Genomic DNA, 14,722 nt, shown 5'->3' with positions numbered 1-14,722 from the left:
AGTAGCAACATGAGGTGACTACAAAATTATTACAGTAGTACAGTGTGTTCTACAGTTAATTTTATGCAGTCATGATTTAATTCTGCATCTTTATGTTTACATTTTTCTTGATTGCTAATGGCAACATGTATGGTATGTAAGAGTTTCTATGCATGTTTTGATATAGTTTAACTTTTCATAATAGATTTGTTTATAGTTTACAGTGGTAAATGACAAAATAGACTAATATCTACATATATTTTATGCATTCATGATATACCTAATTTTTCTTTAATTTTTTTCAATATGTCTAGACAATGTGGTTCATCTGTGAGGTTTTCAAATTGTCACAAATCTTCCCCCAAATTTCTAACATATTTATTGAAAAAAATCCACCTACAATAAACTAATGTTATTCAAGAGTTAACTGTATATACTCTTTGGAATGTCATATGAATTTTGAATGGCAGAAGAACTGGAGCCAGGGAGCCATTTTAGGAAACGACTAACAGTCTGAGTGGGGATATGGGCTGCCCTTTAAAGTGACAACCATATAATTTACCTCTGGGAATGTTCTAAACTGTTCAATATTCCTACCTTGGATATCAAGACTGATAATTCTTACATTTCTCTGACTGCTTAGATATGGCAATAAACACCGACCTCAAAGTTTATTTTGCCTTTTAAGTTCCCAAGTCACATCATCAGTTAATTCTTCACTGTATCCTTGTACTGAAAACATATTAAGATTTATTATAATAGACAAATAATGTTATATCACCTTCTTTTATTGTTGCTGTTTATCCCTACTGGGTAGTGCAAAATCTTTAAGGTATTTATGACAGACCTTATTGTAATCCTATGTTTTAGTTGCAGTGAAAGTTTGAGACTTCCTAAAGAGGATATCCTAAGAATATTTCTATCTGTGAGGTAAAAGTTGAAAATGGCAGTATCTCCCAGGAAAACAGGTTATTCACAGGAAATATCTTAAGATATCAAATATAACTGAGAAAATTATAATACTTCTGGATTTTTTTCTAGATCTTAATATGTGTATCCACAATTATGGTATCAATATGAAAAACTCAACTTAATTTTGTGCATGATTTTCATACCTTCCTTCACTTTGCTGGGGTATGTCATGTTATTGATCCAGGTAAGCAGTGTTACCTACTGTGTCTCCAGTCTTGACCTTGTAGCCCATTAATAAAATCCTTACCCATTGTCGGAACAGGTGCATTTATAAAATTTTGAAGTTATTCAATGCTGATAAATTCTAAAAATAAGATTTTAAAGCTGTATAAAATTGAAAGCTGTCAAATTTGCTGAGATCACTATTCATACTAGCAGGAAGAGGGTCAATCCATGCAGAAATACAGCAGGAAGCCCAACCGTGGTTTATGAATTCCAGAGGTGATTCTGAGACAGGACTAAAACTTTTCCATTGTTATAAAACATGCTCTCTTGTGGTGAATCCATCTTGCCAGGGGATAGAAGTTTTTCATTTCAATGTTGATCAATGTCTAAAATCTTATTGGGCTTATTGATTGCATACTACTTAGTGTCAATAAATTGCTTTTGGAGTGTATGACTTGTGAGTGAGGGAAAGAAAATATGATTCTATTAACCACTTCTGACAGAAACTAAATACCACTGAGAATTTTGGGGAACTGTGGGCAAATCTTGCCTACTTCATAGTTCTGTACTTTGTCACTCCCACTAAAAAGAAACTTGGAAATCCCTATTACATACAATTGGAAAATAAACAGTGTTGGAGGTCATAACTAAGGAAAGATGTCAGGTCATCAGTAGACTTTAGCATCAGAAAACAACTCTTCTCATCTCAATTCATGGAATACTTACTGTTGTCCCATAGAACATCAAGTATAATGTGGGTGTATTTAATGTGTAAGTTTTATATTTATAGAGAAACTTGCATTTAACTGTTGGGTTTTTTTTCAGCTCGACTTTATGAGAAACTTGGACAGTCTGGACAATAGAATAAATGAAGTCAATAAAACCATTCTTTTAACAACCTTAATAGTAAGGAACATTTTCTACCTAAATATATATATATATATATTGCATAAGATTCATAGCCCCGTGAAATCTTATTCAAGGTATGCCAAATTTAAATGTCTTAAAATACCTACTCTTTCTGTATTTTCCATTCCAATATAATGGCAGCAAGAACTAAAGATATTTTAAAAATAGATTCACAGATAATATAATACATACTAGAACATTTAAAGGTTTGGTTGCTGTTATTGTGATAGACATTGTTGATATGTATCCAAAGACAATTTGAGGCAGTATGTAAGAAATGCAGCATATGGTGTATGGCTCAGAATCAAGTAAATATGTGTTAATAACAACTAATTTGAATAATGAGGAGGAAAGGAGAAAAATTAAATGGAATTTTATAGTGGGGAAAGACAGTGAAACAAAATATAAATGTTATTTCTGTGTATTATGGTAAATGAGGCAGAAGGAGGAAACATACTCTTGTTTGCACACCTCTTGTTTCCTCTTTAATAGCAGAACAGCAGTTTATCAAGGAAGAAACCTCTAAATTTGTTTTGATTTATAAACTTTTATACATTTTTACCTGGGTCTTTGTATAATGAATGTATATTTTTCCTGTTTTGTAAATACATGCAGAGATGTTCCATATATAGTCATTTTTAATTGACCATTGAATTCTAAAGGCATACAGTTGTCCAGCTGGGGAATATATGTTCATTGCAACTCTGACACAGCAAACAAACCCTGGAACCTTCAAGACTTAATAGGGATTTATTTTTCAAATAAATTCTATTGTGTATTTGGCTGCCTACCTCCATTTGGTGGCTGTGCTTTTTGACACCCCTCAATCTTCAGGGTTGCCTTTGCAGTGGAAGAAAAGGTTAGAACATTAGACAAGATGGGACTCCAAAATCCTCATGGGAAAATGGAACTAAAAGTTGAAAATAAAAAAATATAAATTTTGGCCAGGTGCAGTGACTCACGCCTGTAATCCCAGCGCTTTGGGAAGCCGAGGTGGGTGGACCACCTGAGGTCAGGAATTCAAGACCAGCCTGGGCAACATGGTGAAACCCCATCTCTACTAAAAATACAAAAATTAGCTGGGCGTGGTGGCATGTGCCTGTAATTCCAGCTATTCGGGAGGCTGAGGCAGGAGAATCGATTGAGCCAGGAGATGGAGGTTGCAGTGAGCTGAGATTGTGCCATTGCACTCCAGCCTGGGCAACAGAGAGAGACTCCGTCTCATATATGTGTGTATATATATATGTATATGTATATATGTAATTTTTTCAACATAAACCCCATCAAAGTGAGGACACTTTTGTAAGCAACGATACCAATCATTTAGTTCATTCCTACAGAACTGAGGATCCTGGGAATTTAACCTTGTCATTGAAGTATCTTTTACATTACTAACTGAACAAAAATGGGTGCCATTTACATATATTTTAAGATTAGGAAACAAAAAGAATTCAGAAGGAGCCAAATCAGAACTGTAGGTGGATACCCCTCAATAATTTCCCAAAGGAACTCTCACAGAATTGCCCTTGTTTGATGAGAGAAATGAGCAGGAACATTGCCATGATGGAGAAGGACCTTCTAGTAAAGATTTCCTGGATGTTTGTCTAACTTTCTCAAAACACTCTCATAATAAGCAGATGTTATCATTCTTTGTCCCTCCAGAAAGTCAACAAACAAAATGCCCTGAGCATCCAAAAAACTGTTGCCCATGACCTTTGCTGTTGACTAATTCACTTTTGCTTTAACTGGACCCACCTCTACCTTTTGGTAGCCATTGTTTTGATTGTGATTTGTCTTCAGAATCATACTGGTAAAGCCATGTTTTATTTCCTGTAAACAGTTATTCAAAAAAATTGCTTCAGAATCTCAATCCCATGTGTTTAAAATCTCCATTGAATGCTCTGCTCTTGTCTTCTGCTAACCTGGACACAACAGTTTTGTCCTGCACTAAGTAGAAAGTTTGATTAACTTTAATTTTTCAATCGGAATTATGTGAATTGAATCAATTGAGATGTTTGTGATTTGACTATTGTTTCTGCTGTTAATTGTCAGTCCTCTTCAATTAGGAGATGAAAGAGATGAATTTTTTCCTCTCAAATTGATGTGGATGGTCTGCTGCTATAGGACTTATTTTCAACATTGTCTTGTTCCTTCTTAAAACCACTTAACCATCTGTAAGTTGCTAATTTCTTTGGGCCATTGCCCTCATAAACTTTTTTACAGCATCGATGATTTCACCATTCTTCCTTCCAAGCTTCTCCATACACTTGATGTTTGTTCTTGCTTCAGTTTTAGCAGAATTCATGTTCTGATAGGGGCTCTTTTCAAATGAATGTACCTATTTTCAAATGAATGTACCCTTCTTAGTACCTCAAACCAGATCCTGTTCAAACATGTTATAAGAAGTTAGGATGAGTTTATTTTGTTGCCCCCCAAATTTGAAATCCACACATAGGTTTTTCATCATATGAATTTTTCATGGTATTTTTGAAGTCCCCTTGTTTTAACGGCCAGGCCTAGAAGCGGCTTTCATCACATCCCACCACATTATACTTCATGGCTATTTACCTATTTGTTTCTAGTCAGTGACCTGTGGTGGTAAAAACAACTGCAATTATTTTTCACATATAAGTTTTTTCAGCTTTTCAAATTGTAATAAAAAGACACGTAACATAAAATTTACCATCCTTATGATTTTTAAATGTATAGTTCCGTTTTTTAAGCATATTTACAATGTTGTGAGAAGAATCTCCAGAACTTTTAATCTTGTAAATCTGAAACTGTATAGCCATTAAACAATTTCCCTTTTCCCCTTTGCCCAAACCGGTAATCACCATTCTACTTTCTGCTTCTATAAATTTTACTACTTTATATATCTTATATACATGAAATCATAAAGTATCTGTCTTTTTGTGACTAGCTTATTTCACTCTGTATAATGTTCTCAAGGTTTATCCATGTTGAGACATATGTCAAGATTTCACTCCTTTTTAAGGTTGAATAATATTGAATTGTATGTATATACCATAATTTAAAAAATCTATTCATTCTGTCAATAAACATTTGCATTACTTCTACCTCTTGGCTATTGTAAGCTATGAACTTGGGTGTGTTAATCTCTTTTCAAGATGCTACTTTCAGTTCTTCTGGATAAATACCCAGAAGTGGGAGTGCTGAATTATATGGTAGTTCTAGTTTTATTTTTTGAGGAACCTCCATACTGTTTTCCATAGAAATTGCACCATTTTGCAGTCTCACCAACAGTGTACAAGAGTTCCAATTTCTCCACATCCTTACCAACACTTATTTTTTTATATAGTAGTCATCCTAATGGATGTGAGGTGGTATGCCATTGTGGTTTTCATTTGCGTTTCATTGACATTTAATGTTGGCCATTTATATATCTTCTTTGGAGAAATATTTATTCAAGTTATTTGGTTTTTTTGTTTGTTTGTTTGTTTTTCTGGAGTCTTGCTCTGTCACCAGGCTGGAGTGCAGTGGTGCAATCTCGGCTCTCTGCAACCTCCGCCTCTTGGGTTCAAGTGATTCTCCTGCTTCAGCCTCCTGAATAGCTGGGACTATGGGTGCATGCTACCACATTTAGCTAATTGTTGTATTTTTAGTAGAGTGGAGGTTTCACCATGTTGGCCAGGATGGTCTCAATCTCCTGACCTCATGATTCACCTGCCTCAGCCTCCCAAAGTGCTGGGATTGCAGGCATGAGCCACCGTGCCCGGCCATTATTTGCCCATTTTTAAATTGGGTTATTTGAATTTTTGTTGTTACTGAGTTGTAGGAGTTTTAAAAATATATTCTGAATATTAACTCCTTATCAGATATATGATTTGAAAATGTTTTCTTGTATTCTGTAGGTTATCTTTTCACCATGTCAGTTGTGTCCTTTGATGCACAGAATATTTTAATTTGATGCAAACACATTTGTCTATTTTTGGTTTTGTTGTTTGTGTTTTTAGTGTCGTATTGAATAAATCGCTGTCTAGTCCAATTTTATGAAGTTTTTTTCTATGAGTTTTATAGTTTTAGGTCTTCCATTTAGGTCTTTGATCCATTTTGAGTTAATTTTGTGTATAATATAAGGCCTCCACTTCATTCTTTTACATATTGACATCAGTTTTCTTAGCACTATTTGTTGAAGAGATTGTCTTTTTCACATTGAGTGGTCTTGGCACCCTTGTTGAAGATTATTTGAGCATATATGGGAGGGTTTATTTCTGGGTTTTCTATTCTATACCATTGGTCTATTTTAAAATAAAAATTTTATAGCTGATTTATTTATTTTATTGTCTCCCTTTTTAATGTAATGATGGCCACATTAAGGCAATTTGGAACAACTTGGGAATGATTTTATTTTGAAAAATTATTTTACTGGATATACAATTTTTGGATACATTTTTTTCTTTCAGTTCTTTGATTACATCATCACACTTTCTCCTGGCCTCCATTGTTTCTGAAGAGAAGAAATTGTATTGTTACTTCTCTCTGAGTGATGAGTCCTCTCCCACTTACTGTTTTCTCTGCCTTTGATTTTCAGCAATCTGACTCTGATGTGTCTAGATATGGATCTTGTTGTAATTATCTTACCTGTGATTTGTTAAGCTCCTTGAATGTGTATATGAATATTTTTTAAAACAAATTTTGGAAGTTTTGGGCCATCATTTCTTAAAAAAAATTTTCTGTTCTTTCTCTCTCCCCTATCTTTTTGGAACTACCATTACATATATTTGGTATGCTTGATAATCTTTGAGGCTCTGTTTATTTATTGCTCATCATTTTTCTGCCTGTTCTTCAGATCAATTATATAATAGAAAGTCTGTATTTGAGTCATATTTTACTTTAATTTTTGAAATATGACTTTATTTAGTTTAGTGAATGTATAGTAGCTTTTGTACATCTTTGATAACACTCAAAACCAATTTCTGTTAACTAATTTTTTTTTCTGAATGTGGGTCACCCTTTCCTGTTTTATAATTTTTGCTGTTTCTTAAAATACTTAAATGTTTAATCCTCTGGATATATTTTATGATTTGTTTTTAGATATAGACTAACCTTTGTATTTTAAGTTTTTCCAAAAAAGGGCATTTAGTTATCTCAATGCCATTTATGAATACTCCATTTTATGTCTTCCAACATGAAATGACATCTTTATCAGTATTAAATTTGCTTATATCTATGGACTGATTGTGTTGATATTCTCCCCATTGATCCATTTGTTTACATCAGTGTCAGGACTACATTGTTTTAATTATGGTAGCTTTATATATTTTGATCAATTCAAAATGATACGTATGTCCTATCATCCTAATTTTTCAAAACTTTTCTATTTTCCTACTCAATTTTATTGATGAAAATTAGAATGCAGTCAAGTGCCAGAAACTGGTATGTGGACTTTTATGGACATTATTGTTAATGTTTATTTTGCTAGAGCAGTATTTGTGAGTTGAAAATATTTATGTTTAAAGGTTTATCTGCATTTAAGGTTTATTTTATATACTTTAGTATTTTATTTTATATTTTTACTTTATTTCCCTTTTGTGTATATTCAGTTACATTTATTTATGTATTTATTTATTTGCCATAAAATTTTGTTCCCATTGCACGTTCTAGCTAGGTTTCTATACAAAAATATAAAATTCTTGTACAATTATCTTATATCAGTTTACCTTACTGAATTTTCTTATTTCCAATTTTTTTTCAGATTCTTATCTTGCATTTTCCGGTGAAACAACCATGTTATGAAATAATTATATTTTTATTTTGAAAATATATACTGCATTATATATTCTTGCTTTATGACATTGGCTTGAATCTCTAAAAATCATCCACTAACACTAACATTGTTGCAAGAAGGCACCCTTACATTGTTTCTGATTTTACTGAGAATTTTCTTAGTGCTTAACCATTATCATCATAGTAACTTTTAAAAATATAAACTGTTTATCTTACTAAATCCCTCAATTCCTGAGTTACTGAGAGCTTTTGTCTTTTGTTTGTTTCTAGTATTTATCAAGAATGAATCTGGAATCTTCTCAAAGCCTGTGAGCCTCTGTTAAGAATGATTAATTTATTTTAAATAAAACCATTAAAAATTAATAAATTTTATTTTATATTCTGTAATGTTTAAGAAATCTCCCCCTCCCTAAGGTCAAGAAGATATTATTTTATATTATTTTCTAAAATATTTATATTTCCCTTTCACATTTATGTCTTCAATCATCTAAAATTCATTTTTTTTTCCTGTGGGCTTGTTTTATTTCTATCTTTAAGGATGTCCAGTTGTCCCAGCAGTTGAGACAACTGTTTATTGAAAGGTCTGTGCCTTTCCCATTGATATTCAGAGCTACTTCTATTCATATATCAGTTGCCTATATATGTAGAGTCTGTTTCTGGGATAACTATTACATTTTGTTTGCTTCTGTCAAGTTCACAGGGACACTACCAGTCTGGTACCGTGTTAAACCATGTCCTAGGCTTGAGGTTTTGTTTTGACCATCCAGCGATGTGAATTTGGGCTCCAAGTCTGTGTAAAAGCTGGCTTGTATTTCCACCTTCACTTTCTCTTTCCATGATGAGCACTTAAGGCAATGATGTTAGCAATATCCTGAGGGTTCTTTTCACCCCTCACTAAAAATATAACCCTTTGAGGTCCATCCTTTATTAGAGAAAGAGTGACCTATCTACCCCTTACTTGGGGAAGACTCTCTGCTTCAACAGTTTCTTCTGTCTTCTGCTCCTGGACATGGCATGAAAACGGAAGTTTGAGTATTTCAAGGATAAAGAATAACTCTAGGACAAGAGTTGCTTTGGGGCTAAACCTATCTCCTGTATTCATTTAGATTTGGCTTTAAAAGCCCATACTATTTTATTAGCTCTTCTATGCTTTTTAAAAGTTTTTTAAAAAATTAATGTGGGCTTTTTAATTCTTTCTCAGTGGGAGGGTGAGTTTGAATAAACCTTTCTTCCACATGAGAAGTATTTTACAAGTTGCTTGTCAAATTTATAAGAAAATGATCAAATCTTCTGTGACAAAAAAATGGACAAATATTGACCATTGAGTGTGAATGCCATGGTGATGCTAATTCTGATTATTTTTCTTTTCTTTTAGCCATACCTTCAGAGTGTTATTTTCCTTTTTGTCATAAGGTGTCTGGAAATGAAGTATGGAAATGAAATAATGAATAAAGACCCAGTTTTCAGGTTGGGAAAATATTAATTGAGATCTGAATGTAATCTAAATATTTAGTCTTTTTAAATTTATAATTTCATTTATTTATTTGTTTTTGTTTTTGAAAATAGAAACAGGGTTTCAGGTTGGGAGAATACTAATTGAGATCTGAATGTAATTTAAATATTTAATCTTTTTAAATTTATAATTTTATTTGTTTTTATTTTTGAAAATAGAGACAGGATCTTGCTATATTGCTCAGATTGGTCTCAAACCCCTGACCTCAAGTAATCCTCCTGTTGTGATCTTAAATATTTAGTCTTTATTGCAGTACATTTAACATCAGTTTATTAAAATGGATTTGCTACCCAACACTTGGCTAAGCATATTGCATAGTGCTATTTTCAGAAAAAGAAAACAGAATTAGATTGGATGCAGGGATAGTTTCTAAGTCATAGGTTCTGATTTTAGGCAAGATAAGTTTTTGTCCTGTACATGTCTGTAAGTAGTGTTTAAGCATCAAAGCTTGCTTTTCTCCTGGTTGTGGCCATTATGGGTCCCTAAGGAGAAGGTACAGTAAAAACTGGTTCCATATAAAACCAGTTAGGATGATCTTTTATGAGGAATGTGGTCATGATCTGGATGGTGACAGACTAAAAGAACCATATGTCTACATTTGAGTGATTTAAAAGAACGAAGTGACAGAGCCAGTTGACAGATAGGATACAATGTTTTAAAGAGAAGAAATAGTCAAAGAATATTTCAAGGGACTTGGCTACCGGAGGTGTTATTACTGCCAAGAAGAATCTTGTAGGTAATAAATTAATGATATGATAGTCTTTTTTAAAAAGGATAATAATTTAATTATAGGGGTTTACATTTTCTTAACAGTTGTACAGCCAAAATTGCATTTTTATGTTATTTTATTTCCTCTGTAGAATCTCTCCACGGAGTAGAGAAACTCATCCCAATCCAGAAGAGCCCGAAGAAGAAGATGAAGATGTTCAAGCTGAAAGAGTCCAAGCAGCAAATGCACTCACTGCTCCAAACTTGGAGGAGGTGAACAGCAGGGATTAGACCCTTAATAAAATGCTCAGATAGTTTGTCCTCTAGAATTGATGAGATGTTGGTTTTTATTTTGAAAAGCTGCTTTAGTTTCTTTAATATTTCTATTTATAGCTTATATTCAAATTATTCTCTTTAAAAGTAACTACCCCGTCCTCATTCTTTTAATTTTTTCTTCTTCAGTTTTCTGTGGGCCTTACTCTTCCAGCTCCTCATTCATCAGTGTAATCAACAAGTTCTCGAATGTTTTAATCAATTTTAGCAAAATCGCACATTTTTCAAGAGTTGCAATTTCATTTTATATTATAGTATGCTTGTAATATTAATAACTGAATAGCATATGAACAAGAGCAAATGAATTTACAATGCATGGAAATCAATAAGGAATAAACTGGGAATGAAATTGTGGAAAGGGCAAAGATAGCTGCTAGCATAATGCAAAGGGAATGTATTTGATTAGGAATTAATTTTATTAGTAGTTGATTAATTAGCCCTTATTTATGAACATACATTTGGGTATTTTATTTGAAAAAAGAGGCTAAAGCTCTTCAGCCTGGCATTAAATTTAGTTGGGTTTATAGACTAGGGAATGGAAAATAAAACATCAATTCATAAAGTATCTGAAATTTAACAGGGAAATCATGCTTTGTCATGTTTTCCAGGAACCAGTCATAACTGCAAGCTGTTTACACAAGGAATATTATGAGACAAAGAAAAGTTGCTTTTCAACAAGAAAGAAGAAAACAGCCATCAGAAATGTTTCCTTTTGTGTTAAAAAAAGGTTTGAACAATTGTTCCTTTTATTATTATTATAATGTTCCTTATTCTCTAGATTTAAGACTACGAAGGGGACAAATTTTTATTCATTGAGACTGTTCATATATCCTGGTTAATGTGTAATTATAAAACTTCTTCACATGTCAGCAGATAAGTCTTTTCTACTTCAAAATCATGTCCCAATTCAAATGGCAAGAAACCCAGTCTTGGATTAAGAAGATCCTGATTCTCTGTATTAATGTTGTAATACAGGAGATTTTTCAAGGTGCTAACTAAGCGTTTGTTTCAGAAATGTTATTTTGAGGTGGCCACGGTGGCTCGTGCCTCTAATCCCAATGCTTTGAGAGGCTGAGGCGGGAGGCTTGAGGCCAGGATTTCGAGACCAGCCTGGGCAACATAGCAAGACTCCATCTCTACAAAAAATTTAAAAATTAGCTGGGTGTGGTGGTGCATGCATGTAGTTCTGGCTACCTGGGAGACTGATGCAGGAAGATCGCTTGATCCCAGGAGATCGAGGCTGCAGCAGGCAATGATTACACCACCACAGTCCAGCCTAGGCAACAGAGCAAAACTCTGTCTCTGAAAAAAAAAAAAAAAAAAGTCATTTTGTTTCAAAATGTTATGCAACCAACCAAGCAATTTTAGATTAGTCAACCTTGAAAATTCAAATATTGATGGTGACTCTTTCTTCCAGGTGAAGTTTTGGGATTACTAGGACACAATGGAGCTGGTAAAAGTACTTCCATTAAAATGATAACTGGGTGCACAAAGCCAACTGCAGGAGTGGTATGTGACATGTGAAGGAAATTTTATTTTAAATATTGATGACATCTTTCTATTATTCCTATCAGTAAATCAAATATCTTTTTAAAAAATAGATGAAAGAATTTATAAAATTTCTCTTGCGTATTCAAAAAATATTGTAGCTTAATGGCCACTTTTATCTCCTTTAGTAGAAGGGGGATTGGAGCAAAAACCAAAGGTGGATCTGACATTCATTGTCTTGTGTAGGTGGTGTTACAAGGCAGCAGAGCATCAGTAAGGCAACAGCATGACAACAGCCTCAAGTTCTTGGGGTACTGCCCTCAGGAGTACTCACTGTGGCCCAAGCTTACAATGAAAGAGCACTTGGAGTTGTATGCAGCTGTGAAAGGACTGGGCAAAGAAGATGCTGCTCTCAGTATTTCACGGTACAGAGAGAAGTCTCACAATTTGTAGCAGGAGGAAGGGGAAAATATGTCATTTCTTCATTATATATTAAAAGGAAATTATAAACAATGTCTTTAAATTTTCATGCAAATAAAATGATTCAAATACCTGAATAAGAACCAAATCATAAGATTTAGCATTTATGAAAATGTTAAGGAAGCTTAAATTTACTATCTAGAATAATAGTGCTTAGAGTTTCCTACAGTTGTTTTAGATAGGTCCATTTGCCATATACTTCATGTATAATCACACTGTTTTTTGTCAGATTGGTGGAAGCTCTTAAGCTCCAGGAACAACTTAAGGCTCCTGTGAAAACTCTATCAGAGGGAATAAAGAGAAAGGTATGGGCCGGGCTCGGAGTTTCCCTGTGCACCCATGGCTGGGTGCCCATGGGCTGTTCCTTGCATTGCAGCTGTGCTTTGTGCTGAGCATCCTGGGGAACCCATCAGTGGTGCTTCTAGATGAGCCATTCACCGGGATGGACCCCGAGGGGCAGCAGCAAATGTGGTAAGGAGAGTGAATATTAAGTGTCAGAGTCAAGAGAATACCTCTAGGATTTTTTTGTTTTTGTTTTGTTTCTTTGTTACATTTTGCTCCATTAACCTTTGATGTGCACATCTTCTATTATGTAATTCAGTGAAACCTAATATAGCATTCAAAATTCCTGCAGGAGGGAAAAAATAGATATTTTAAGACCCAAATAAACTCTTGATTATATTTGCTTGGATTTCTCTTTCTTATTCCTCTTCCCCCCTGTCTTTTTATTTTTCCATTTCATTTTTCAATTATTGAAAGTCATATAGTATGATGTTTCTGTATTTTTTACTCCAACTTTTCTACTTTTCTTCCCCAATAGTGCATTATTTTAACCAATACTCTTCTTTTTTATGAAGCCTATTAATATGGTACTATCATTAGGCAATATAACACAATTTTTATTCTTTTTCTCTATGGCAAAGATTTTCTCTTGTAGCCTATTTATTTATTTATTTATTTATTTATTTAATTGTATTACTTGACACAGGGTCTTGCTCCATCACCCAGGCTAGAATGCGGTGGTGCAATCACAGCTCACTGCAGCCTCGACCTCCTGGGCTTAAGCGATCCACTCATCTCAGCCTCCCAAGCAGCTGGGACCACAGGCATGTGCCACCATGCCTGGCTAATTTTTAAATTTTTTTTGTGGAGATGGGGTTTCACCATGTTGCACAGGTTTCTGGCATCCTAACATAACATTTTCTCTTTAGATTTCCTGCTTTTTTCTATTTATCTATTTCCCCAAATTACTTTCTAAATGCAAACAATCCCTTACTTTATCTTTAGGCAGATACTTCAGGCTACCGTTAAAAACAAGGAGAGGGGCACCCTCTTGACCACCCATTACATGTCAGAGGCTGAGGCTGTGTGTGACCGTATGGCCATGGTGGTGTCAGGAACGCTAAGGTGGGTGCCTGTCCTGACCAGCATGGGACTAGCATGTTCTTATAGAGAGAGTTTCAGTTTGCTATGAGCAGCTGATGCTCTACAGCTCCCTAACCTGTAATTAAACACCTTCCTCTACAGTGAGAACCGAGGAAGAAATTAAGAGACAAGTATTTTTTCTTTATTTCCCCTGAACTAGGTGTATTGGTTCCATTCAACATCTGAAAAACAAGTTTGGTAGAGATTATTTACTAGAAATAAAAATGAAAGAACCTACCCAGGTGGAAGCTCTCCACGCAGAGATTTTGAAGCTTTTCCCACAGGCTGCTTGGCAGGAAAGGTAAAGGATGTTTTCGGTTTGAGTGACAAGTATGAGTGTTTTCCAGTATTAGCATCAATCAGTTTTGTGCTAGTCTAAACCGGAAGAGAAAGGCAGAGTGGACTTATTCATCACAAAACAACCTGTTTGAGGATTGCTAGGATGCGTTACAAAAACTAAACAGTTATTTTCAGTGAGTGTTTTAGACCTCAGAAAAGGTGAATGGTGTGTGTGTGTGCATTCATATATGTGTGTAAATGGTGGAATGGCTTGGAGATTAAGAACAAAGTACAGACAAATTAAACTATCAACTTTTTAATGATTTTTTAAAAATAGACAATGAAAACAATGCTTTCACCTACAGGATTTTGCTGAATATAAATTGCATCAAGAGCTCCGTAACACAGACTTCCATGCTTGAGAAGGATTGACTCTATCCTAAATTATTCAATTATAAATCATTTGATCCTCCCAATGTTTCTTTTAAAGTTGTATGTGGTCAACCATGGGTTACAAGTAATGGTAATCAAACCTTTGTGAATAGCAGAATGAGACTGAATTTAATTGAAAGATGAACAGAATTTTCTTGTATACCATTTCTACTCATTTATTTTTATAATATTTGTTATATTTATTGAACACGTATTATCTGCTGCCGGCTGTGTATTGAATAGTCAACAAAATAGACAAGGTTCTTCCTTTTGGAGGTGAAGATATTAAGC

General features: G+C 34.1%; 1 protein-coding gene across 1 annotated transcript in view; it reads left to right on the top strand.

The window, feature by feature from the left end:
• Positions 1 to 14,722, top strand: part of ABCA10 (ATP binding cassette subfamily A member 10) — an 80,688-nt gene that overhangs the window by 61,796 nt on the left and 4,170 nt on the right. Inside the window, 12 exon segments of the mRNA XM_063799246.1 lie at positions 1,021 to 1,049; positions 1,051 to 1,135; positions 1,942 to 2,022; positions 9,149 to 9,240; positions 10,147 to 10,267; positions 10,936 to 11,051; positions 11,743 to 11,836; positions 12,062 to 12,240; positions 12,525 to 12,600; positions 12,672 to 12,766; positions 13,583 to 13,702; positions 13,881 to 14,021. Coding sequence (XP_063655316.1) covers positions 1,021 to 1,049; positions 1,051 to 1,135; positions 1,942 to 2,022; positions 9,149 to 9,240; positions 10,147 to 10,267; positions 10,936 to 11,051; positions 11,743 to 11,836; positions 12,062 to 12,240; positions 12,525 to 12,600; positions 12,672 to 12,766; positions 13,583 to 13,702; positions 13,881 to 14,021 — 1,229 coding nt within the window.

This window comes from Pan troglodytes, chromosome 19, assembly GCF_028858775.2.
Source record: "Pan troglodytes isolate AG18354 chromosome 19, NHGRI_mPanTro3-v2.0_pri, whole genome shotgun sequence".
Classification (NCBI taxonomy): domain Eukaryota; kingdom Metazoa; phylum Chordata; class Mammalia; order Primates; family Hominidae; genus Pan; species Pan troglodytes.
The sequence above is the reverse complement of the archived record's forward strand: the minus strand, read 5'-3'. Positions and strand labels throughout refer to the sequence as shown.